Raw genomic sequence first — 26,044 nt, 5'->3', positions numbered from 1 at the left:
AAACAGTTCCCTTTCAAGATTTCCCCCTCAGAATCGAGGAGGAGAAATGAAACTTCTACCTGCCTTCCTCTTATTAGCTGCTTTAAGAGATAGCCAGGGTGAGTTGCAAGTTTTTACTTTTTTATTCAACCCCATCAATCTTTGAGTTGGTACAAATTCATTATAAATTCTGATACGTCTTAATTTTTCATTTTATTTTTTTAATTTCCAGTATTTGTCATGATTTTTAAAAGTTGGCCACTATTTTCTTGAATTACTTTATTGAGCTATAATCCACATATCCCACAATTCACTCATTTAAAATGGATTGTGCGTTCAATGTTTTTTGGTATAATCACAGGGTTGTATAATCACCACCACAATTAATTTTAGAACATTTACTGCTGTTAGCTATCAGCCCCTGCTTCCCTACTCCAGCACTAACCAACCACAGATTTACTTTCTGTCCCTCTATATTTGTCTATTCTGGATATATCCTATAAATGGAATCACATAATATATAGTTGTTTTTGACTGGCTTTTCTCACTAAACCTAAAGTTTCTGAGGTTCATCCCTGTTGTGGCATGAAATAGTATTTTATCCTTTTTTATAACTAAATAATATTACATAAATAATAACTAAACAATATTAATAATAACTAAATAATATATAAGATATGTTTGTAAATAATAACTAAATAAAATTAATAACTAAACATAAATAATGTTAATAATAACTAAATAATATTACATAAGATATATGTTTGTGTATTTTGCTAAGTATCTGGGTTGTTTCTACTTTTTTTTTTTTTAAAGATTTTATTTATTTATTTGACAGAGATCACAAGCAGGCAGAGAGGCAGGCAGAGAGAGAGGAGGAAGCAGGCTCCCTGATGAGCAGAGAGCCCGATGCGGGGCTCGATTCCAGGACCCTGAGATCATGACCTGAGCTGAAGGCAGAGGCTTAACCCACTGAGCCACCCAGGCGCCCCTCTACTTTTGATTATTATGAATAATTCTGGTATGGACACTCATGTCCAATGCTTCTGTGAACATGTTTTTATTTCTTTTGGTATATATCTAGAAATAGATTACTGACTCTATGATAACTCTATGTTTAGCCTTTCAAACAACTTCTAGATTGTGTTCCAAATTGAGTGTACCTATTTACATTCTCATCAGCAGTTATATGGGTTCCAATTTGTCCATATTCTTAACAACACTTGTTACTATCTGACTGATTATAGCCATTCTAGTGGGTGGGAAGTAGTATCTCATGGAGATTTTTATTTGCATTTGCTTAATGATTCATAAAGTTAAATATCTTTTCATGTGCTTGCTGGCCATTCATATATATATTTTTGTAGACATGTCTATTTAGATCTTTTGCTCATTTTAAAATTGGGTTGTCATTCTATTTTGAGTGGTGAGTTCTTTAATTCTAGATATGAGTCCCTTATCAGATATATAATTTGCAACTCTTTTCTTCTATTATATCTGTTGTGCTTTCATTTTCTTATCGGTATTGTTTAAAGCATAAAGGTTTGTAATCTTGATGAAGTTCAATTTGTCTATTTTTTCTTGCTTATGTTTTGATGTCATATTGAAGAATCTATTGCTATATCCATAGTCGTGAAGATTTTAAGCCTTAATTTTTACCTGTATTTATTGTCAGCATATTCATAGATACTTAAGAAAAAAAAGAAACCTGCTGACCAAAAAATATTTTAACTATGAAATGCTACCTAAAATACAGGAACATGCAAAGTATATTTTTAAAAGTTCCTGTTCGGTATTTCCCTGAACTATAGTACATCAAAAAATAATGGAGTTTTTTCCCTGAAATCAGCTTCATGACCTACAGGGTCTTTATACTCTCATCTTCTACTTTCTTGGTCTCTAATCACAGTTCTTGATGACTTTCATCTAACTGTAATAGTAATATAATTCAAAATGAAAAATTATAAAATATAGGAAATATAAAAATTTGCAAGTATTTAATTTCTTAACCTACTAACCTCAAACTACATTGAATTGTTACAGCCATACTTTGTATTTCTTCCCTATCATCTCTAAGTATTTACACATGTCTAGGTAATCTTATAAGTGCAGTATTGTAACATCATAATTTTCACTTATAACTATAGTTACCTTTGTATATGTTTTATCACCTCTTGACTATACTGGAAGTGCTGTACTAGGATTTGTAAATATTTCAGTCTTCTACTCATTTGTGGAAGATGATGTATTTGTGCCTTTAAGGATTATCTAGTATTTGATGAATAATTAGTCTCCCATTAGAGGACTTATTAATATTTACTAATGCTTGCTACAAGCATAAGAGGTTTTTGTATTTTTATGATGTTAGGAAGATAGATAGTACATTAACAACTTTGTTTCAGAAGAAGTAGGCTCAGAAAGCATTGAAGTTATCTTATAAATTTTAGACAGTTGGCAGAGGTTAGAGGGAATTAACTGAGTTGAGGCCCATGCTCACTTTCTGTGGGTACTGCACGTACAGGGGACCCAGTGCTAAGATTTGCCCAGGTATAATGTAGTCCTCCTAATACCCGAAGCACTGCTCTCAGCTTCTAAACTTGTGAACCTCTGAAAATCCAAATTCAAAGTAAGACTGAGATAAACAACACTTGAAAGAATAAAGTATAGAAAAGAATGCATACTTATACATGTAGGATTACCTTTTTTTAAGATTTTATTTGTTTATTTGAGAGAGACAGAGAGAGAAGGAGCACAAGCAGGATGAAGGGCAGAGGGAGAAGCAGACTCCCCGCTGAGCAGAGAGCCCAATGTGGGACTCGATCCCAGGACCCTGAGATCATGACCTGAGCGGAAGGCAGACGTTTAACCCACTGAGCCACCCAGGCGCCCCATGTACGACTACTTTTTAAAATTATATTCAATGGAACTACACTGGTTTCATTCACACATGGGGTATTCAAATTTCCCTTCCTGACAGACTACCCGAAAAGATTCCTTTGATGTCTTCGCTTTATATGGCAATTTACAGTCAAATTCAACAAAATCCCCTGTTTTCACGTAAAGTTTTTTGATGTCTCGCCATCTTAACTGTATATTATTTTTGTTCATGTTAACTTCAGAAATTATACAGGCATCTGAAAGAAGAAATAATAAAAATAAATTATTAATAATATAACTTTTCCTTCCCAAGAATTAAATAAAATTATGAATGAACATTAAAAGCTACTATTTATTGAGTTTGCTAGATACTGTTCTCAGTATTTTGTATGCATTTTCTCTAAATACCGCACATCATTTCCCTGGGCTACATAAGAGGAAAAGGGGGTTCAGAAAGGTTGAGTAATTTTTCCAAGGTCATGTGATTGAGCAAGTTTTTTGAGCCAGAATATGGAAACTGGCAGTTTGACTTCAGACCTTATGCTCTTAATTCCTATGCATTATATACCTAAACCCCACATACCAAATAGGATTAAATTAAAATGTTCTATTAGGGTCAATGTTATTCATTCACCCTCCTTTCCCAACTCAGGATTCTCTTTTACATTGTTTCCAAAATGTGCACAGTGTGAGTACATGAATATATTAACATCTTACTAAATATTATAGTAAAAATAAGTTTATTTCCATCTACAGTACAGAAAGTTGGCTGAAGAAGACAATATATATAAAAACCAATCATCTCTTTAAGTATTCACTTAGCATATTCTTGAAGGTAACTATCAATGAGCTATTATATTACTTGTTTAGCACCCCTTCTCCACAAACTAATTATTGATGGTTCGTGACTTTTATGAAACCCTGATTTCTGTAGAAGTGTTACTTTCCCCCATGATCAGAGTCCACTCCTCCTTTTTTAAATTCAGCATTCTTAGAGGTAGCATCCCCCTGAGTAAATAGTACACCCTGTCCCTACTAGCAGCATGTTCTCCATAGTCCATCATCTCTGATACGGGACTTGTTCAGAGTTGATGAAATAAGTCCAAGGTCAGATTGGAGAAGCCATCCGAGGCAGTGGCAACCATAAGGAACTTCCCTAGATTTGCCCAAGCCCAGGAGATTGTAACATACATTACCAAGTATTTTGCTGGTGACATATGACATACCAGTCCTTGTACTATTAAGGAGAGGCTGACTTTTTTTTCTCCCTTACTTTTCTGTAGACATGAGATGAGAAGCCACCAGAACATCAGGCTTAAATACATGAAATTTGGGACCAGATTGCTGTGTCTGAATCCTAACTCCTCCAAATACTTGCCAAATGGCTTGATCAATGTCAGGCAGGTTCTCAGCTCAATTCACTTGAAGTAGAAGTCATCCTATGAAATTAGTCCATGAAAAGTTTACTATGAATAACAAATATCAGATTCCAGGAGAACATGAAGAACTCACCTAGGCATTTTGGTGGTTCTGACCACTGTCCATTTCTGCATATTACATCTATGGAGCCCCGAAGCTCATAGAAAGACTGACAACGGTACTGGACTGTTGATCCTGGAGGATATACTGGTAATGGGAATGAGGTGATGTCTCCATTGCTAACAGGTGGAGGGGGACCACAATATAGTGTGGACTCTGGAAAGTAAATAACATTTATGTGTTGAGAGAAAACCAACATGTAGTTTAAAATAGTACAAATAAATCTCCTTATATTATATCTTCAATGTCTTCTATGATGTCTGAGAGCTCAAGTATCTGATTATATAATTTTGATAATACAACCTGATAGCCAAAACTATTATAGTGGTTCTTTTTACCCTAAAGTAAAATACACTGAAGTATTAAGTATATATGTGTTATAAGGACATGCAAGTATAAGTATTAAAAATAGTTTTTATTTAAAGCAAAAGGAACAGATAAGTAAATCTTATCTGGTCTACTCTCCGCCATCTTCATAAAAAATTTTATTTAAACAGGAAAGGTAAAAATAAAAAACTCCCTTTCCACTTATATTCTCTGGGACTACTGTTATTTTATGCAAATAGAATGTGCCTATCAGTACATGATCATAAACTCATAGTTCTACTGAAATGAATTATTGACATACTATTTTCCATCTGTTTTCTGATTCCAAATAATAACACGGCATCTTTCTCTGTCAATAAATGTTTGAACTTCATTTTAAGAGTAGCTGGGATAGGGCGCCTGGGTGGCTGAGTCAGTTAGGTTTCTGCCTTCAGCCCAGGTCACAATGCCAGAGTCCAGGGATCGAGTCCCACATCAGGCTCCCTGCTCAGCAGGGAGTCTGCTTCTCCTTCTGCCCCTCACCCCACTCTCTTGCTCTCTCTCATTCTCTCTCTCTTTCAAGTAAATAAATAAAATCTTTTTTAAAAAGAATGGCTGGGGAACAGGGGCAATTGGGTGGTTCTGTTGGTTAAGCCCCTGACTCTTGATTTCTGCTCAGGTCATGATTTCAGGGTTGTGAGATTGAGCCCCACACTGGGCCCCATGCTCCGTGAGGAATCTGCTGGAGATTCTCTCTCCCTCTCTCTCTGCACCTTCCTCTGCTCTCTCTCTCTCTCTCAAATAAATACATAAATCTTAAAAAAAAAAGAAAAAAGGAATGGTGGGAATACATTCCATTGTACTGATTTCTCTTCCCATACATCACCAAAGATATAGATAAGAAATGGCCAAATAAATACTCTTATCCCAAATTTCTTCTACCTCTTGTTTCACTGAGTTATTAGTTCTGCATTTTTCTCAGACTCTTTCATGGGAGCATTAGATTCCTTCCCCTTTAAATTCAGCAAAGACCCTACTCCATGAATTGTCCCCTTTTGTCTGTATTATCAATTTCTCCTTACCTGCCAAATCATTCACCAATATACAAACAAGCTGAAAATGTCACAACTGAGTAAGGTAAAATTTCCTTTTACCATACCTGCCCCCCCACCCCCCATCTAGTACTGCCTCATTTCCCTATGCCCGTGAGAGCAAAACTACTTGTTTCCTAGCCTCCCTGATCTGACTTAATCACCTCACATCCTCTCCTGAACACACTGCAAATAAATATTCCCCCCTACTGAAATAACTAAGCAAAGTTACCAATTACTTTAGGTAGCTAAATTCTTTGTTCAACTATCAGTCAACTTGTCTCATTCTAGGTAGTCTCTGACATGTTCGCTGTCCTGTTGAATGATATTTTGCAATATGTCCTTGGCATTGCTTCTAGGACACCAGCTCTGGTAATGTGATTTATGATAAATATTTGGTTTTTCTCCTCATTGCTGGCACAGAGGTCCTAAAACTCTCGGGATTTCCCAAGTGATGAGAGCAGTACATGTGTCTTTTGTTATGTCAATGAGACGAATTTTGGAAAACTCAAAGGTAACCGGAGGATAGGGTGGTTGCGAGGAGAACTGACATGTGATTAGAAGGTGGAACTTTCTGGAGGGACTGGAGGTTTGAATCAATCACCAATGGCTAAAGTTTTAATCAATCTGCCTATGTAATGAAGCCTCCTTAAAACTCCAAAAGGACATGGTTCTAAAGTTTCTGGGGTGGTGATCTTGTGGAGATGTGGGGAAAAAGTGTGGGCTAAAGAGAGCATGGAAGTTCTTGCTCTTTCCCCATACCCTGCCTTATACATCTCTTCCATCTGGCTGTTCCTGAGGCAAGTCTTTTTATAATAAACCCATAATCTAGTAAGTAAAACATTTCTCTGAGTTCTGTGAGTTGCCTTAGAAAATTAATCAAACTCAAGGAGAGGGGTTGTTGGAACCTCTGATGTATAGCCAGTCAGTCAAAGACACAGACGGCAACCTAGACATGGAGTTGGCCTCTGAAGTGGGGGTACAAGGAGTAGTCTTCTAAGAGGGCATTTTTGACCTGTCACATCTGAAGCTATCTCTGGGTGGATAAGACAGTGTCAGAACGTAGGTGAATTGTAGGACACCCAACAGGTGTCCAAGATTTGCTTGTTGGATGTGGGGGAATCCCCCTACACACACACACACACACACACACACACACACACACACACACACACAATGTAATTGTGTCCTAGAATCATTTTATCAGCCTTCCCTAGTTTTTCCTCCACAACTCTATCTGGCTGCCTCTCATTTCCCAGATCTCTAATAATGGAGAGTCGCCAAGGCTGTCCCTTTGACCTTCTCTCTTATTTAGCTATTTGAATTCTCTGTGTGGTCCCATCCAGTCCTATAGCTTTAGATATTCTATATACTTACGGTTGCCAAATTTACATCTTAGCCCTGACCATTTCTGTATTGTCCCTTATACACCTGTCAAGTAAATATACTTAATAGAAGTGGGTATCCAGTAGAGATCTCAAACTTGCTTCTTCTGTGGCCACTGTTGCAAGTACTTCATAGAGGAAGAGTTTTTGAAAGTCACAGAACTGGATAACTAGATGACAATTCAATGCTTTAGAATAATAAGTGCAATAAAAAAAATCCAAGTTCTTTTTCCTGTTCTTTAGATAAAACAAAGGAGATTAGTAAACACATTTTAAGTAGCATTAGAAATAAACTACTAACCAATACACTGTGGTAAGGACTGCCATTGTCCATCTATACACACAATTTCTCTTGGTCCATGAAGTAGATAATTTTCTTTGCAGAGAATGGCTACTTTTGCTTTATTCCGATAATTCACTGTGGTTAGCATTTTCTGAGCATTAGGTATCTGAGGTGGAGGTGGGCAGAATTCTCTCCATTTTCCTAAAAAAGTTTGGAATTTAATTATTTCACTAATAAAAGCTAAGGAGGAAAAACATCTCAACAAGATAATATTTCAGTATAGTGTAACATCCAATAACTAGTAACTCCCTTGGTGTGTGTGTGTGTGTGTGTGTGTGTACATATGATGCTATAGTAACAAATATACTTTATCTTTTTTAAAAGATTTATTTATTTATTTATTTATTTGAAGACAGAGATCACAAGTAGGCAGAAAAGCAGAGAGAGGGGAAGCTGGCTCCCCACTGAGCAGAGAGCCTGATGTGGGGCTCCATCCCAGGACCCTGAGATCATGACCTAATCTGAAGGCAAAGGCTTAACCCACTGAGCCACCCAGGTGCCCCAAATATCCTTTATCTTAACATAGTTTATGGTTTGTAAAGCACTTTTGTGCTATAACCACTGGATTAAAATTTCTCTGGTATTCCCTTCTATTTCCTATTCATTATTCCATCAGTACTCTTATATAATTTTCAAATTAACCCTTTTACATTTTTTCTAGCTAACTCATATGATTTAAAAGTTATGTACGTGTGATTCAAACAAGTTAAAAACAAAAAAATTAAAATAGTAATAGTAATGATAAAACCAATGAAGACTTCCCCTAATAACCTAACCCTTGACCTCAATGAAAGATTTTCATGATTTGCCTTTTGTTCTAAACATGACAATGACTGGCAATTGATGTAATTAGAACACCACTGTTTGAGTAGGAATGAACTTCATTTTGATCGCTTGGTTTATTCTAAAGGAAAAATTTTTAAATGGTCAATTTGGATGCTAAAATATCATTATCTGAGCCACATCCCACCTCCTGACCTGGGCTGATAAAGTGTTCTCCTTCAGCTCATTTTTTTTTTCCAGGATAGCTGTTGCTGTCTAGTGGCAATTACCTTCAAAATAATTAAAAATAAGTTGTTAGATAGTTTTTAATTCCCACTATACTGTTTTCTTTTAAAACCAAGATAGAAGAATGAGCTAGTATCTCTTGTTTAAGTACATTTAAAAATATGACAATAGAGTAAATATTTCAAAAATTATCTTAAAATAGAATATAAGATTAATATAAATTCAGCCAAAATACACACATAGTCTCTGAAACCTGAATTTTACATTAGGTTGTTGTTTATTTTTTCAAGGGAAGACAGACACACTAGAATTATATGCTGCAAATCCTCTGGGGAGAGACAGACTTCCTGGATGCTTTATTTTGATTTTCTTGCCTTAACATCAGATGTTATCAGGATACTTGGAAAAGATGGACACATGTTTGTTTGTTTGTTTCTGATCTCTTAGAAATTTTAAGTCATGCTAGCCTTCATTCCACTTATAATATTCTTTAAAAACTCTACTATTTTATTTATGTTTATGTTTCTGGTAGGTTTCTCACCCTCTCACCATTCCAGGAAGGATGAAAGCAGCAACGTGACTTTCTTTTTTCCTTGGAGAGAAATTACTGGAATTTCACTAATTAGCTTCTTAGCTCTCTGATAGACTTTTTGTTTAAACTATAATTTTATAGTTTATCTTGATTTTTTCTCATTTTCAGAGTATAAGTAACATTATCTTCTTCCTTTTCTTAATAAAAGAAACTAAATTCTACAGATGTAGTAAAGTTACTTTTGTAACCCTCCTTATTTCATCATTTTTCCTTCTACCCTACCAAATGTGTTTAATTTCCAGTTTTTATTTTCTACTCTAAACACATATGAATCCATATTTAATATATTATTAGTGTCTGTGAATTTATTTTTTTAGCATTTATAAGGGCTATGCTATAGCATATTGTAAGGCAACTTGCTTTTTTCATGGACTATGATGTTTTGAGACCCATATATGTTTGCATATACAACACAGAGCATTAAAAGAATACTCTTATTTCCTTTGCCTGGTCTTCCAAATTCAATTATACCAAGATGTAAAGTAAGATAATAGAGGCACCCAAGCGGCTCAGTCAGTTGGGTGGCTGACTCTTGATTCCAGCTCAGGTCGTGATCCTGATCAGCGTCCTGAAGTGGAGCCCCGGGTCAGGCTCCATGCTCAGCACGGAGTCTGCATGGGATTCTCTCTCTCCCTCTGCCCCTCCCCCTACTCTATGCCAGCTGTGCTCTCTCTCCCACCAAAAAATAAAACAAGATAAAATAAAATATAAAATAAAAAAGTGAGATGATAGAAACTTTTATAACACATGACAAGAGATTATAAAATATACTCTGTCACCTTTAAAATAGTATTACAGACATTCTTGAAAAGCAAAAGAAAAGAGTTTTAAAGAGCCAGTAGTGAAGGTTTCTTTAAAAAGTGCTGTCTGCATGTTATATCACGGGAGAGAGAAGGGGGAACTCCCATTCAACTTAAGCCAAGTAAAAACAGGAAGCTTCTAAACATCTGCTTTTTCCATGGAATTAATGGTACAGGGAATAGTTTCTGACCCAGTTAAAATTTAAGATTAACTGAAGTGGTCTGTCTGATAAAACGCCTAAAAGACATAGCTGCACTGGTGATTCTCTCCATTTCCAAATCTTACTGGCTAGAATTGAACCCATGGGAAAAAGCTAGCTGTGGGTTGCCTTAAAAGGGCTCTCCCAGAAAAGTCAACTGTGGGGAGTGAAATAACTCTAATGGAGAAATGGACTCAAAATTGAGGGCTGGTAGAGTTTTGTCAAGGCAACATCCTTGTCAAGGCAAATCCCTGGATAAGGGTAATCTCCAGAAACAGCATTCTCCCAAGATCTGTAAATGCCCTTTTCATAGTGTTTTCCTTTTCAATTATGTTTTTATTTTCAAAATTGTATTCTTATATTATTTTTCCTATATTTGTATTTTTGTCTGCTTTTTGGTTATAGAAATGTCTATTTGGACCTGCCCACTATTCTTCTTGACTAGAGTAGAACTGATTAGAAGGTCTGCTTATTAATCTTGTCCAAAATTAGTATTATTCCATGGATCAGCTGTAAGTAAAATATTCTATTTCATTCACACTGCTTTGACTTTTATTATTTACCTACTACTATCTGGAGTTTACTTTTCTTAGCTTTTGGGGAGATAGATAGATAGATAGATAGATATTTCCAAGCTTATTTTTTTAAGACTATGAATGTCACTCCAAATTTTGGTTAGGTTGCATTTCATAGGTTTTACCACATGTTCTTACAATGTTATGTAGTTCTTACTATTTATCAAGTCATTTGGAAGTGAATTATTTCACAAAATGAAGGGTAGGGGAGTAGACAAATGTTATTATTTTAAATATTATTTCTCTGTGGTTATAGAAAGTGATCAATAGGTATTAGTATTTGAAATTTGTAAGAATTATTTAATGCACAGTAAGTGGTTAATTTAAGTAAACATTCCATGGGCATGGAAAAGGTTTTATAATTCTTGAAACTCTCAGAACAATATTTCTTCCTTATATAAGAATAAAATTATATTGAATAAAGAAATTTAATAAAGATAAAAACATTTTACTTATTTTTTAAAAATTACCTACCTTACCTTCTTGAAATTATTGCTTACTTAATTTAACATTTTCTACGTTTTACTCACAATTTCTAATGACATCACATACTTTTGTTAAGAATTAATACTTCATCTTGCTGATTGGTATATATTTTATATGACTTCTTTCAAAGGATGATTTTTTTTTAGGTCGCTCTTTTTTTTTTTATTAACATATAATGTATTATTAGTCCCAGGGTTACAAGTCTGTGAATCTCCAGGTTTACACTTCACAGCACTCACCATAGCACATACCTTCCCCAATGTCCATAACGCTACCACCCTCTCCCTACCCCTTCCCCCCAGCAACCATCAGTTCATTTTGAGAGATTAAGAGTCTCTTATGGTTTGTCTCCCTGCCAATCTCATCTTGTTTCATTTTATTCCTTTCCTATCAAAGGATGATTTTGAGTGGTAAATTCTCTTGGTCTTTTCTATGTTTAAAAATTTATCTTGTAATCATCATAGTCATATGTAATAATAAGTAATTTTGGTATAGAGAACAATTGGTTGCCAATTATTTCCTTTAAGCACTTTGGAGATATTATTATATTTATTCTTACTTCTTATATTGTTGGTGAGAAGTCTGAAGTCTACTCTATTTTCTCTATTTTATTGTGATTTCTCTGTAAGCACTATATCTACTCTATATCTGGTTTATTTTAATTTAACATGGTGCCCATTTTATAACTGTTTCTAATTCATAGACCTGTTGCTCAAATAATTTGAAAATAAACCTTTGAGGAATGTGAGACTTAATCTTAGGAAAATAATTTCTTAATCAGATAATTTTCCTTTCCTACTTTCTACTTTCGGTCCAGAATTTATAGTATCTGTTAGTTATTCTTCACGATGTCATTTGGGTTTTTGTTTTTTCCTAATGTCATTGAAGACTGAGTTTTTGTTCTGTTTTTACAGTTCTCTTTTTTCTTTTATGATTTCTAGAAATTGTAATAGAGTAAAAATGAGCTTACTCCATCAGGGCAAGGGTTTTTAAATGATAATATTTGTCTGAAAATAGTGTTCTGAGTGTCAAACTTCACCATCAACTTAAAAATTACATATTGGGGGGGAGGAGTCAAGATGGCGGAGAAGTAGCAGCTGAGACTACTTCAGGTAGCGGGAGATCAGCTAGATAGCATATCTAAAGATTGCTAACACCTATAAATCCAATGGGAGATTGAAGAGAAGAAGAACAGCAACTCTAGAAACAGAAAATCAACCACTTTCTGAAAGGTAGGACTGGCGGAGAAGTGAATCCAAAGCGACGGGAAGATAGACCGCGGGGGGAGGGGCCGGCTCCCGGCAAGCGGTGGAGCAACGGAGCACAAAATCAGACTTTTAAAAGTCTGTTCTGCTGAGGGACATCTCTCCAGAGGCTTAAACAGGATGAAGCCCACGCGGGGTCAGCGTGGCCTCAGGTCCCACAGGGTCACAGAAGGATCGGGGTGTCTGAGTGTCGCAGAGCTTACAGGTATTAGAACGGGGAAGCTGGCTACAGAGACAGAGCCGAGGAGTGAGCTCTAAGCTCGGGGTTACCTTGAACCGGTCTCAGGCTCAGTCAGCTCGGAGCGCAGCCGTAAGGCCAGGGTGACAGGAGTAATTGGGTGCTGTTCTCTGAGGGCGCACTGAGGAGTGGGGCGCCGGGCTCTCGGCTCCTCTGGGCCAGAGACTGGGAGGCTGCCGTCTTCATTCCCGCCCTCCGGAACTCTACGGAAAGCGCTCAGGGAACAAAAGCTCCCGAAAGCAAACCAGAGCGGATTACTCAGCCTGGCCCCTGGTAAGGGCGGTGCAACTCCGCCTGGGGCAAAAACACTTGAGAATCACTACAACAGGTCCCTCCCCCAGAAGATCAACAAGAAACCCAGCCAGGACCAAGTCCACGTACAAAGGAGTGCAGTTTCAATACCAAGGAAAGCGGCAGAATTCCAGAGGAGGAGAAAGCAAAGCACGGAACTCATGGCTTTCTCCCCATGATTCTTTACACTTGCAGTTAATTTTTTTTTCTTTTTCAATTTTTTTTCTCTTCTGCTAAATTTTTTTAACTTTTACCCTTTTTTTTAATGTTTTTTAACTAGTTTATCTAATATATATATATATTTTCCTTTTTATATTTTTTCTTTATTCGTTTTCTTTTTTTAATTGTTTTTTTTTTCTTTCTGAATCTCTTTTTACCCCCTTTCTCCCCCCTCACAATTTGGGATCTCTTCTGATTTGGTTAAAGCATATTTTGCTGGGGTTGTTGCCACCCTTTTAGTATTTTACTTGCTCCTTCATATACTCTTATCTGGACAAAATGACAAGGCGGAAAAATTCACCACAAAAAAAAGAACAAGAGGCAGTACCAAAGGCTAGGGACCTAATCAATACAAACATTGGTAATATGTCAGATATAGAGTTCAGAATGACGATTCTCAAGGTTCTAGCCGGGCTCGAAAAAGGCATGGAAGATATTAGAGAAACCCTCTCGGGAGATATAAAAGCCCTTTCTGGAGAAATAAAAGAACTAAAATCGAACCAAGTTGAAATCAAAAAAGCTATTAATGAGGTGCAATCAAAAATGGAGGCTCTCACAGCTAGGATAAATGAGGCAGAAGAAAGATTTAGCGATATAGAAGACCAAATGACAGAGAATAAAGAAGCTGAGCAAAAGAGGAACAAACAGCTACTGGACCATGAGGGCAGAATTCGAGAGATAAGTGACACCATAAGATGAAACAACATTAGAATAATTGGGATTCCAGAAGAAGAAGAAAGAGAGAGGGGAGCAGAAGGTATATTGGAGAGAATTATTGGAGAGAATTTCCCCAATATGGCAAAGGGAACAAGCATCAAAATCCAGGAGGTTCAGAGAACCCCCCTCAAAATCAATAAGAATAGGTCCACACCCCATCACCTAATAGTAAAATTTACAAGTCTTAGTGACAAAGAGAAAATCCTGAAAGCAGCCCCAGAAAAGAAGTCTGTAACATACAATGGTAAAAATATTAGATTGGCAGCAAACTTATCCACAGAGACCTGGCAGGCCAGAAAGAGCTGGTATGATATATTCAGAGCACTAAACAAGAAAAACATGCAGCCAAGAATACTATATCCAGCTAGGCTATCATTGAAAATAGAAGGAGAGATTAAAAGCTTCCAGGACAAACAAAAACTGAAAGAATTTGCAAACACCAAACCAGCTCTACAGGAAATATTGAAAGGGGTCCTCTAAGCAAAGAGAGACCCTAAAAGTAGTAGATCAGAAAGAAACAGAGACAATACACAATAACAGTCACCTTACAGGCAATACAATGGCACTAAATTCATATCTCTCAATACTTACCCTGAATATTAATGGGCTAAATGCCCCAATCAAAAGACACAGGGTATCAGAATGGATAAAAAAACAAAACCCATCTATATGTTGCCTACAAGAAACTCATCTTAAACCCGAAGACACCTCCAGATTTAAAGTGAGGGGGTGGAAAAGAATTTACCATGCTAATGGACATCAGAAGAAAGCGGGAGTGGCAATCCTTATATCACATCAATTAGATTTTAAGCCAAAGACTATAATAAGAGATGAGGAAGGACACTATATCATACTCAAAGGAACTGTCCAACAAGAAGATCTAACAATTTTAAATATCTATGCCCCTAACGTGAGAGGAGCCAACTATAAAAACCAATTAATAACAAAATCAAAGAAACACATCGACAATAATACAATAATAGTAGGGGACATTAACACTCCCCTCACTGAAATGGACAGATCATCCAAGCAAAAGATCAACAAGGAAATAAAGGCCTTAAATGACACACTGGACCAGATGGACATCACAGATATATTCAGAACATTTCATCCCAAAGCAACAGAATACACATTCTTCTCTAGTGCACATGGAACATTCTCCAGAATAGATCACATTCTCGGTCCGAATTCAGGTCTCAACCGTTATCAAAAGATTGGAATCATTCCCTGCATATTTTCAGACCACAATGCTCTGAAGCTAGAACTCAATCACAAGAGGAAATTTGGAAAGAACCCAAATACATGGAGACTAAACAGCATCCTTCTAAAGAATGAATGGGTCAACCAGGAAATTAAAGAAGAATTGAAAAATTTCATGGAAACAAATGATAATGAAAACACAACGGCTCAGATTCTGTGGGACACAACAAAGGCAGTCCTGAGAGGAAAATATATAGCGGTACAAGCCTTTCTCAAGAAACAAGAAAGGTCTCAGGTACACAGCCTAACCCTACACCTAAAGGAGCTGGAGAAAGAACAAGAAAGAAACCCTAAACCCAGCAGGAGAAGAGAAATCATAAAGATCAGAACAGAGATCAATGAAATAGAAACCAAAAAACAATAGAACAAATCAACAAAACTAGGAGCTGGTTCTTTGAAAGAATTAATAAGATTGATAAACCCCTGGCCAGACTTATCAAAAAGAAAAGAGAAAGGACCCAAATAAATAAAATCATGAATGAAAGAGGAGAGATCACAATGAACACCAAAGAAATACAGACAATTATAAGAACATACTATGAGCAACTCTACGCCAACAAATTTGACCATCTGGAAGAAATGGATGCATTCCTAGAGACATATAAACTACCACAACTGAACCAGAAGGAAATAGAAAGCCTGAACAGACCCATAACCAGTAAGGAGATTGAAACAGTCATCAAAAATCTCCAAACAAACAAAACCCCAGGGCCAGACGGCTTCCCGGGGGAATTCTACCAAACATTTAAAGAAGAACTAATTCCTATTCTCCTGAAACTGTTCCAAAAAATAGAAATGGAAGGAAAACTTCCAAACTCATTTTATGAGGCCAGCATCACCTTGATCCCAAAACCAGACAAGGATCCTATCAAAAAAGAGAACTACAGACCAATATCCTTGATGAACACAGATGCAAAAATTCTCACCAAAATACTAGCCAATAGGATTCAACAGTACATTAAAAGGATTATTCACCATGACCAAGTGGGATTTATTCCAGGGCTGCAAGGTTGGTTCAACATCCGCAAATCAATCAATGTGACACAACACATTAATAAAAGAAAGAACAAGAACCATATGATACTCTCAATAGATGCTGAAAAAGCATTTGACAAAGTACAGCATCCCTTCCTGATCAAAACTCTTCAAAGTATAGGGATAGACGGCACATACCTCAATATTATCAAAGCCATCTATGAAAAACCCACCGCAAATACCATTCTCAATGGAGAAAAACTGAAAGTTTTTCCGCTAAGGTCAGGAACACAGCAGGGATGTCCGTTATCACCACGGCTATTCAACATAGTACTAGAAGTCCTAGCCTCAGCAATCAGACAACAAAAGGAAATTAACAGCATCCAAATCAGCAAAGAAGAAGTCAAACTATCACTCTTCGCAGATGATATGATACTCTATGTGGAAAACCCAAAAGACTCCACTCCAAAACTGCTAAAACTTGTACAGGAATTCAGTAAAGTGTCAGGATATAAAATCAATGCACAGAAATCAGTTGCATTTCTCTACACCAACAACAAGAGAGAAGAAAGAGAAATTAAGGAGTCAATCCCATTTACAATTGCACCCAAAACTGTAAGATACCCAGGAATAAACCTAACCAAAGAGACTAAGAATCTATACACAGAAAACTATAAAGTACTCATGAAAGAAATTGAGGAAGACACAAAGAAATGGAAAAATATTTCATGCTCCTGGATTGGAAGAATAAATATTGTGAAAATGTCTATGCTACCTAAAGCAATCTACACATTTAATTCAATTCCTATCAAAGTACCATCCATTTTTTTCAAAGAAATGGAACAAAGAATCCTAAAATTTATATGGAACCAGAAAAGACCTCGAATAGCCAAAGGAATATTGAAAAAGAAAGCCAAAGTTGGTGGCATCACAATCCTGGACTTCAAGCTCTATTACAAAGCTGTCATCATCAAGACAGCATGGTACTGGCACAAAAACAGACACATAGATCAATGGAACAGAATAGAGAGCCCAGAAATAGACCCTCAACTCTATGGTCAACTCATGTTCGACAAAGCAGGAAAGAATGTCCAATGGAAAAAAGACAGCCTCTTCAATAAATGGTGTTGGGAAAATTGGACAGCCACATGCAGAGAAATGCAATTGGATCATTTCCTTACACCACACACGAAAATAGACTCAAAATGGATGAAGGATCTCAATGTGAGAAAGGAATCCATCAAAATCCTTGAGGAGAACACAGGCAGCAACTTCTTCGACCTCAGCCACAGCAACATCTTCCTAGGAACATCGCCAAAGGCAAGGGAAGCAAGGGCAAAAATGAACTATTGGGATTTTATCAAGATCAAAAGCTTTTGCACAACAAAGGAAACAGTGAACAAAACCAAAAGACAACTGACAGAATGAGAAAAGATATTTGCAAATGACATATCAGAAAAAGGGCTAGTGTCCAAAATCTATAAAGAACTTAGCAAACTGAACACCCAAAGAACAAATAATCCAATCAAGAAATGGGCAGAAGACATGAACAGACATTTCTGCCAAGAAGACATCCAGATGGCCAACAGACACATGAAAAGATGCTCCATATCACTCAGCATCAGGGAAATACAAATCAAAACCACAATGCGATATCACCTCACACCAGTCAGAATGGCTAAAATTAACAAGTCAGAAAATGACAGATGCTGGCGAGGATGCGGAGAAAGGGGAACCCTCCTACACTGTTGGTGGGAATGCAAGCTGGTGCAACCACTCTGGAAAACAGCATGGAGGTTCCTCAAAATGTTGAAAATAGAACTACCCTATGAGCCAGCAATTGCACTGCTGGGTATTTACCCTAAAGATACAAACGTAGTGATCCGAAGGGGCACGTGCACCCAAATGTTTATAGCAGCAATGTCTACAATAGCCAAACTATGGAAAGAACCTAGATGTCCATCAACAGACGAATGGATAAAGAAGAAGTGGTATATATACACAAGGGAATACTATGCAGCCATCAAAAGAAATGAAATCTTGCCATTTGCGACGACGTGGATGGAGCTAGAGGGTATCATGCTTAGCGAAATAAGTCAATCGGAGAAAGACAACTATCATATGATCTCCCTGATATGAGGGAGAGGAGATGCAACACAGGGGGTTAAGGGGGTAGGAGAAGAGTAAATGAAACAAGATGGGATTAGGAGGGAGACAAACCATAAGTGACTCTTAATCTGACAAAACAAACTGAGGGTTGATGGGAGGAAGGGGGTTGGGAGAGGGGGGGTGGGGTTATGGACATTGGGGAGGGTATGTGCTATGGTGAGTGCTGTGAAGTGTGTAAACCTGGCGATTCACAGACCTGTACCCCTGGGGATAAAAATATATGTTTATAAAAAATAAAATTAAAAAAACAATTACATATTGGGGCATATGGATAGCTCAGTAGTTTGAGTGTCTGCCTTCAGCTCAGGTCATGATCTCGGGGTCCTGGGATAGAGCCCCGCATCAATCTCCCTGCTTGGCAGGGAGTCTGCTTCTCCGTCTCCCTCTGCCTCTCCCTCCTACTTGTGCTCTCTCGCTCTCTCTCTCAAATAAATAAATAAAATCTTTTTTAAAAGTTACACATCACAATAAATAATTTAAAAACATACTAATTGGGGCACCTGGGTGACACAGGGTGTTAAGCCTCTGCCTTCTGCTCAGGTCATGATCTCAGGGTCCTGAGATCAAGCCCCACATCAGGCTCCCTGCTCAGTGGGAATTCTGCTTCTTCCTCTCCCTCTCCTGCTCCCCCTGCTTGTGCTCTCTTGTTCACACACACTCTGTCTCTCTCTCTCTCTAATAAATAAATAAAATTTTAAAAAATAAAAACATACTAATCACAAGAGAAATTTTCTGATAAAGATGTAACGAGGTCTACAAAATTTTTTAAGAATTTATTTATTTATTTGACACAGAGAGAGAGAGCACAAGCAGGCAGAGAGTCAGGCAGAGAAAGAGGGGGAAGCAGGCTCCCCGCCGAGCAGAGAGCCCGAAGCGGGGCTCGATCCGATGACCCTGAGACCATGACCCGAGCCAAAGGCAGAGGCCCAACCCATGGAGCCACCCAGGTGTCCCATCTACAGAGTTTTTGAAACAAACCTTACCTATGCAGTTTGGTTCAGGATACCATTTCCCATTGATGCAGGTTGATTGTATGCGTTTGAACCTCGGAAGACAATTGTAATATATTCTGGTACTATGATTATATCCACTCAGATTTGGTCTCATCAGTATTCGTGGATGAAATGTTGGTCTTCTGCACCATTTAAGCTGGTTTGTTTCTACAAAAAAGAAAAATATTCATTCATGATAGGAATATTGAGCAGAAATTAGCAATTATTTCAATAACACTTCTGACATATTAACGGCATAATTAAATTATGTTGGATGCCTTCAAGCAATATCACACAAAGCTATTCTTAATTTCATTGCAGACTATGCTGTTGAAAAAGGGAAAAGGAAACAAAAATCTGTATTCCATTTTTGAATGACAGAAAAACATGATGAAGTCTTTTGGGAAATGGAAGAGCAAGATGGGTTAATCTGGTCCAGGGTCTTGACTCGAGGACAGTCCTTATGAAACGTCATTCAGCCTAATTTTGAAAGGCACAAAGAGGCATACATATGTGATTGTTTTCCACTAAATTATGTTAAATAAATGTTGTCAAAGCATTTCAATAATAAAAAGAGGTGATGCATGAGTAAGTCTGTGGGAAGTACAGTCTTAAGAGAGAAAAATCTAGACGTCTCTTGAGGTTCAATTACTCCCACATTTCAGAAGCTTAGTTAAGACCCTGACTCAATAAATCAGAGTAAGCTCAAAGGAAGAACATCCTGATACAACAGTCAGACAATAATTTGCAATGGGCCATTTGCTAGTCTAAGTAGATTTTATTGTTACAATTCTTCCCTACTGTCCATACATATATAGATCATTGTCGAACCTTTCCTGAGAGTGTCAAAGGATGGGATAACGAGACATAGACTGCTCTGCTACCTCTCTCCCTTTATGTGTTTTTCTCCAATGATCCCTATTTATAAATTTACGCTATGTGATGCTAGTGATTGGATGTCTGTGTTCTCCTTATATAAAAGCTGTTGGCCACGAACGTATATAATTTACACCTTTTCATAACGGAGTCCAGGCTCTTGGGGATGCAACATATTCCTTCCCTGCAGGTCATCATGAATGGGCAGTGACTGGGTATCTGCCACAGCTACAGTTGTCATCCCTAGGAGTGGGGAAACCAGCTGATAATCCAAAAATCTAAGAGATGAGAGAAGAGAGTGGTTTTGGATTTTCTACTTTAGAATCTTGAAGAATAGCAGCAAAGAATCTGCTAGTCTTTAAAGCTTAAAATTAAAGGCTTGACTATATTGGGATTGCTGGACATAGGACAAAGGAGAACAGTATCCACTATTACCCTGAAGTAGAAGTCCCAGACTCTCTTGGTTCACAGAGCCCTTAGCATCTCCGTAGTCTTGCACAGTAACAGAGATCAAAGGAAATCTTTAACAATTCAGTTTCTTAAGTAATTAGGGGTGAAGAATTTAGGGTCTTATATCCTAATTATTTAATAGATGATGGGGTTGGCATGTGCTGTTCTAAACATATCTATTGATTTAAAAAATTGTAAACAATCAAATACACAAGTAGGAAATGTATTCTCACCAACACACATAGGAAGTTCAGTCCACGTTCCATCAATACAGGTAATTACATTATTTCCAATCATTGTATATGTATCTCTGCAATTCAGCTCCACAGAAACACCATGTTGGAAGGGAAGAATAGAGAACTGGGCATAGCCATTCTCGAGGTGAGGTACAGGGCCACATGCTTTAACTTGTCCTAAGAGAATGTAATAAAAGATATGCTTACTTTTAAAAATATTTAAATCCATGTTATGCTGAGTGAAACAAGTCAATCAGAGAGAGTCAGTTATCATATGGTTTCACTTACTTGTGGAGAATAAGGAATAACATGGAGGACATCAGGAGAAGGAAAGGAAAATGAATTGGGGGAAATCGGATGGGGAGGCAAACCATGAGAGACTGTGGACTCTGAGAAACAAACTGAGGGTTTTGGAAGGGAGGAGGGTGGCAGGATGGGTGAGCTTGGTAGTGGGTATTAAGGAGGGCACGTATTACATGGAGCACTGGGTGTGGTACATAAACAATGAATCTTGGAAAACTGAAAAAATAAAATTAAAGAAACAAATAAAATATTTTAAATCTTTTTATGTATGTATTTATATATAAGTGAGAAGTTTAAACCATTCTGCTTAAACATTAGCATCTATTTACCAATGCAAGTGGGCGAATTTGTCCATTCTCCATCGATGCACTGTATTTTCTCAGGCCCAGTCAGTAGAAAGTAGGGAGGGCATTCATATTCCACCGTCTCGCCGTGTCCATATACTTCTTTCCTTATCCCCTTTATTTTACCATTGAGGACCTGAGGAGGTTGACCACATGACTGTACTTGCCCTATCATAAAGAAACTATTTAAGTAATGCTTAAAGAATCTTAGGACTCTGACAAAACGTAAAATTACTGTTCTGGTTGACCTAGAACTAAATTATATTTATGCTACATTCCTATTTTTTTTTCAGGTTTTCTTTTTACAGTCTACATAGTGTCCTGAGTATTCTTTTTTCTCAAATGTTGGCTTTTTACTATAAACAATTCTGAACAAATTAAAGAAAAATGGATACATATATTGATCCCCTAGATATATATGAATGTTACATTTTGCCCAAATTACTTAATTTTTTGCAAAGTTATTTATTTATTTATTTAAGATTTTACTTATTTATTTGAGAGAGAGAGAGCGTGCCCAAAATGGGGGGGGGCACAATTAGGAGGAGGGGCAGAGGGAGAAACAGACTCGCCATTGAATGAGGAGCCTGACACTATGCTTGATCCCACTGGGATCATGACCTGAATGGAAGACAGACACTTACCCAAACTGAGCCACCCAGGTGCCCCCAAAATAATTTAAAGTAAATGATAGACATAATAAGATTTTACTTCTAAATTTTTCAGAATGCTTATCTAAGAAATAGGATGCTGACCTGCATATACGAAACACCTTATTGTATTTCTTTAAATTAACAATAATTTTCAATGCCATCTTATATTTTTTTCTATATGTAAATATACTGATTGCCCCAACCCCCAATATTTTACAGGTTATTATAACCAGGATATTAATTGTGCCCTAAGGATTTTAAAGTAGTTCGATAATCTGGATATCATATAGAAGTAAGTACTTATCATATATATGGTATAATATAAATATAGATAAATAAGTATAAAGTATATTATTGCATATGTTTTTATTAATATCTATAAATATATATAAAATAATTTTATCAAATATTTTTAAAAGCAAGGTCATCTGAAGCAAGTAACAAATCATTGGTTTATACTGAATCATTCATATTTTTATTTGATTACTTCTTGATTACTTAATAAAATATAGGAAGGCCCATGCAATATTTTTTAAAGCATAATTTTTTTATTGAGTTTGGGGAAAAATTCCTAACACTTCCCCATTCTGGCACCGATATTTTGATCTGTAAAACTCCATTACATATTTCATAACAGAGGTAGAATTACTCCCTTGTTAAAGGAAACATAACTAATTGATGGCCCAGCACCTCTTCTCCTTCTCAGTTAAAATATCATTACCATGTTTTTACAGTTTGTCAGATTATATATATAAAACCAATAAAATACATAGACATTAATATAAATTGATATAAGTTGTTTCATCAGTTCTAAAATAAATGTTGACCTTTGCATATTGGAAAATTAGGTGACCATCCAAAGTGATAGCATTGAATTGAATCTGGTCCAACTCTTCTAAGTCCTTCTTCACAGGAAAATTCCAAGACATCTCCAGCTTTGTATATTGCTTTTTTTGGGTAAACATCTATATTTGGTTTTAAAATTGGAAGAAGACATTTTATATCTAAAATGAAATAAAAATAAGTAAGTATGTGTGAAATAATCATTGTAATATTAAATTTAATATATGCTATTAAGTAGCAGGAGGCTTCATACACAGGAGCACTTATAGTCTCACCTTAAAAAAAAACCCTCTAATTACTTACACCCAACAAATATGTGTAAGCCCCTTTAGAGAAATTAGGGTTGAACAGAAAGGTAAAATTTTGTATGACAATCTCCTCGGTATTGTAATAAATAAGTCCCAAGCAATCACTTAAAAAGTAAATTATTTTATTTAATTATTTAACCATAGAAGTTTAATAACTTTTATTTGTCTATAAAACAGCATATGAACAGTTTTCAGAGATCATGTGAAAATCAGTTTTTCAAGTAATAACAATTAAAATGCAACATATTTAATTAAATGACAGGTATGTTTTAAAAAGTTAGTAACTGGAATGGCCCAAACAAGAATTATGTCTAGTACATTTTAAGTAGGAGGGAACATTAAAAAGCAAATAATTCCTAACTTTACAAGGGGAACTGTATTTAGTATGTGGACTTTTTCAGAAACACATGGCCAAGCTGCCTTCTGGGTGTTCGGAATCTTTCCATTATACCCAACCTCATCTCTAATATTTTTCTAAAAACCAACACAGTGTGAATACCTTCTGATTTAAGTAAAAATGGATACCTATATGAATATATAGGTGTATTTTTCTCATTTAATCTGTTATTTGTGGTTCATTTATAAAATTCGATATTGAAATTCACATGTGAAAATATAAATGACAGGGGCATCTGGTGGCTCAATCAATAAAGCATCTGCCTTCAGTTCAGGTCATGATCTCAGGTCCTGGGATGGAGCCCCACATCGCCCCCCCCCCCCCCAGTGAGGAGTCTGCTTCTTCCTCTCTCTCTGCCCCTCCCCCCTGCTCATTCTCTCCCTCTCAAATAAATAAAATCTATTTTAAAAAAAAGAAAATATAAATGACATGCAAGACAAATACTCTGAATAAATCAAGCATATATCACAAAAATATGATGAAATATTTCTAACTAAATCTCAGAAATATTATTTAAACTAGCCAGTTTTATGCATTATTACTGGCAATTTAATAGTTTAATAGCAGTTTTTACATATCCCCTTAGAATGTGACTCACTCAGCTTTAGGAAGAGCTGCACACCTGTATCTCTGTATTTCTTTCCAGTAATTTTGCATGACAATTCTTTATTTGTTGTTTATATTCCCTTCCTAATCCAACTGTAAAAAAACAAAAGCACTATTGAAAATAATTGATCTTGAAAAAAAAAAAGAAAGAAAAGGATCAATCTTGGCTGATGTAGGATTTTCCAACTGATTTATTCAAGTATGGTTATTACATGGTATTAGAGATAGAACAATGGCCTCCCCAAAATATCCACATCTTAATCCATGAAACATGCAAATATGTTACCTTCCTTGGAAAAACAGACTTTGTAGATACAATTAAGTTAAAGACCTTGAGATGGAGAGATTATTTTAAATTATTTGTATGGGAGTGGACCCAGTATAATCACAAAGGTTCTTACAAAAGGGAGCAGAGGTATCAGAATCAACGTAGGACGTGTGACAACAGAAGCAGAGGTTGAAGCGGTATAAGGAAGAGTGGTGAGTCAAGAAATGCAAAGGGCTTTGTGAAGCTATAAAAGGCAGAGACAGATTCTTTCCTAGGACCTCCAGAAGGAATTGTAATTCAACATCTTGATTTTAGGACTTTTGACCTCCAGAACTGTAAGATAATAAGTTTGCACTGTTTTAAGCAATTAGGTTTGTGGTAATTTGTTACAGTAGCGGGAGAAAACTAATATATATGGGGGAAAACGTACAGTCATATTTAAGGAAGGGTATGATTTGGCATAACTTGAAGGCATTCTGTGCAGCATTTATGTCAAAGGCTGTGCAACACCAAGAATGGGCTGTAATATAAACTATAGACTTTGGGTGATTACGATGTGTCAAACTGTTCATCAATTGTACAAATACGGCTGGTCAGTCAAGTTGATATTGGGACAGACTGTATTGCATGTAGGGGCCAAGGGATACATCTCTGTCCCTCCCCCTCAGTTGTGCCATGAAATCCCAAACTGCTCTAAAATAAACAAACAAACAAACAGGATACAAGTTTCTAACTATAAATTTCTTTCTAAGTTTTATTTATTTGAGAAAGAGAGAGAGCACACGCACAGAGGGAAAGGGAGAAGCAGACACCCTGCTGAACAGGGAGCCCGTCATGGGACTCGATCCCAGGATCCTGAGATCAAGACCTGAGCTGAAGGCAGACGCTTTATTGACTGAGCCATCCAGGTGCCCCAAGTCTCTGACCATAAATTGTGAATTTATAATCAAATGACAAGGAAAGGGATGAAAATCCAGGAGCATAATATCTAAAGTCGCTGTAGCAGGCATAGCAAACTATAACTTTGGTGAGTTTGCTTAGTTTTGAATTATTTGGCAGCATGAATCCAAGGTACCTTTAAAACAGCGTTCACCTTGTTTGTAAATAATATAATGCATGTGGCATATAAACATGATTATTTTGGATGAGCTAAGTTGCTTTTCAAAGATCTGTTATTAAATCATTATTTAACATTGGTCTCTTAAAGCTATTTGGGGACACCTTAAATTTTGATGATTATTCATTAGGAAACATCTTTCAATAGAGTCTACTAAAAAAATTAATTTAATTTCCTTTCTTTAAAGTTGTTTATTCTGTTCTAAAAGTAGTCCTGTCACTGTGTTTATATGCTGTTAGTGGAAGGGGAACTGATTGGCGTTCCTTGGCTGTTTTAACCAAAGCAAAGGAAAAATGATTTCACATCTTGTTGATAGCTACTTCAACAAACCTTTTT

General features: G+C 36.6%; 1 protein-coding gene across 3 annotated transcripts in view; it reads right to left on the bottom strand.

Annotated features, from left to right (window-relative positions):
- Positions 1-2,887: 2,887 nt before the first annotated feature.
- The window catches only part of CFHR5 (complement factor H related 5), a 32,829-nt gene continuing 9,672 nt past the window's right edge, over positions 2,888-26,044 (bottom strand). For 2 of the 3 annotated variants that reach the window (XM_047705118.1, XM_047705117.1), the window contains 7 exons: positions 22,997-23,173; positions 21,502-21,684; positions 20,867-21,046; positions 19,299-19,475; positions 7,479-7,661; positions 4,369-4,551; positions 2,888-3,113 (listed from right to left, as the gene is read on the bottom strand). In XM_047705118.1, coding sequence (XP_047561074.1) covers positions 2,917-3,113; positions 4,369-4,551; positions 7,479-7,661; positions 19,299-19,475; positions 20,867-21,046; positions 21,502-21,684; positions 22,997-23,173 — 1,280 coding nt within the window. In that variant the 3' untranslated portion in view covers positions 2,888-2,916. The remainder of the gene's footprint in view (positions 3,114-4,368; positions 4,552-7,478; positions 7,662-19,298; positions 19,476-20,866; positions 21,047-21,501; positions 21,685-22,996; positions 23,174-26,044) is intronic. The other variant, XM_047705119.1, reaches the window with a different exon arrangement.

This window comes from Lutra lutra, chromosome 15 (genome assembly GCF_902655055.1).
Source record: "Lutra lutra chromosome 15, mLutLut1.2, whole genome shotgun sequence".
NCBI classification, from domain to species: domain Eukaryota; kingdom Metazoa; phylum Chordata; class Mammalia; order Carnivora; family Mustelidae; genus Lutra; species Lutra lutra.
The sequence above is the reverse complement of the archived record's forward strand: the minus strand, read 5'-3'. Positions and strand labels throughout refer to the sequence as shown.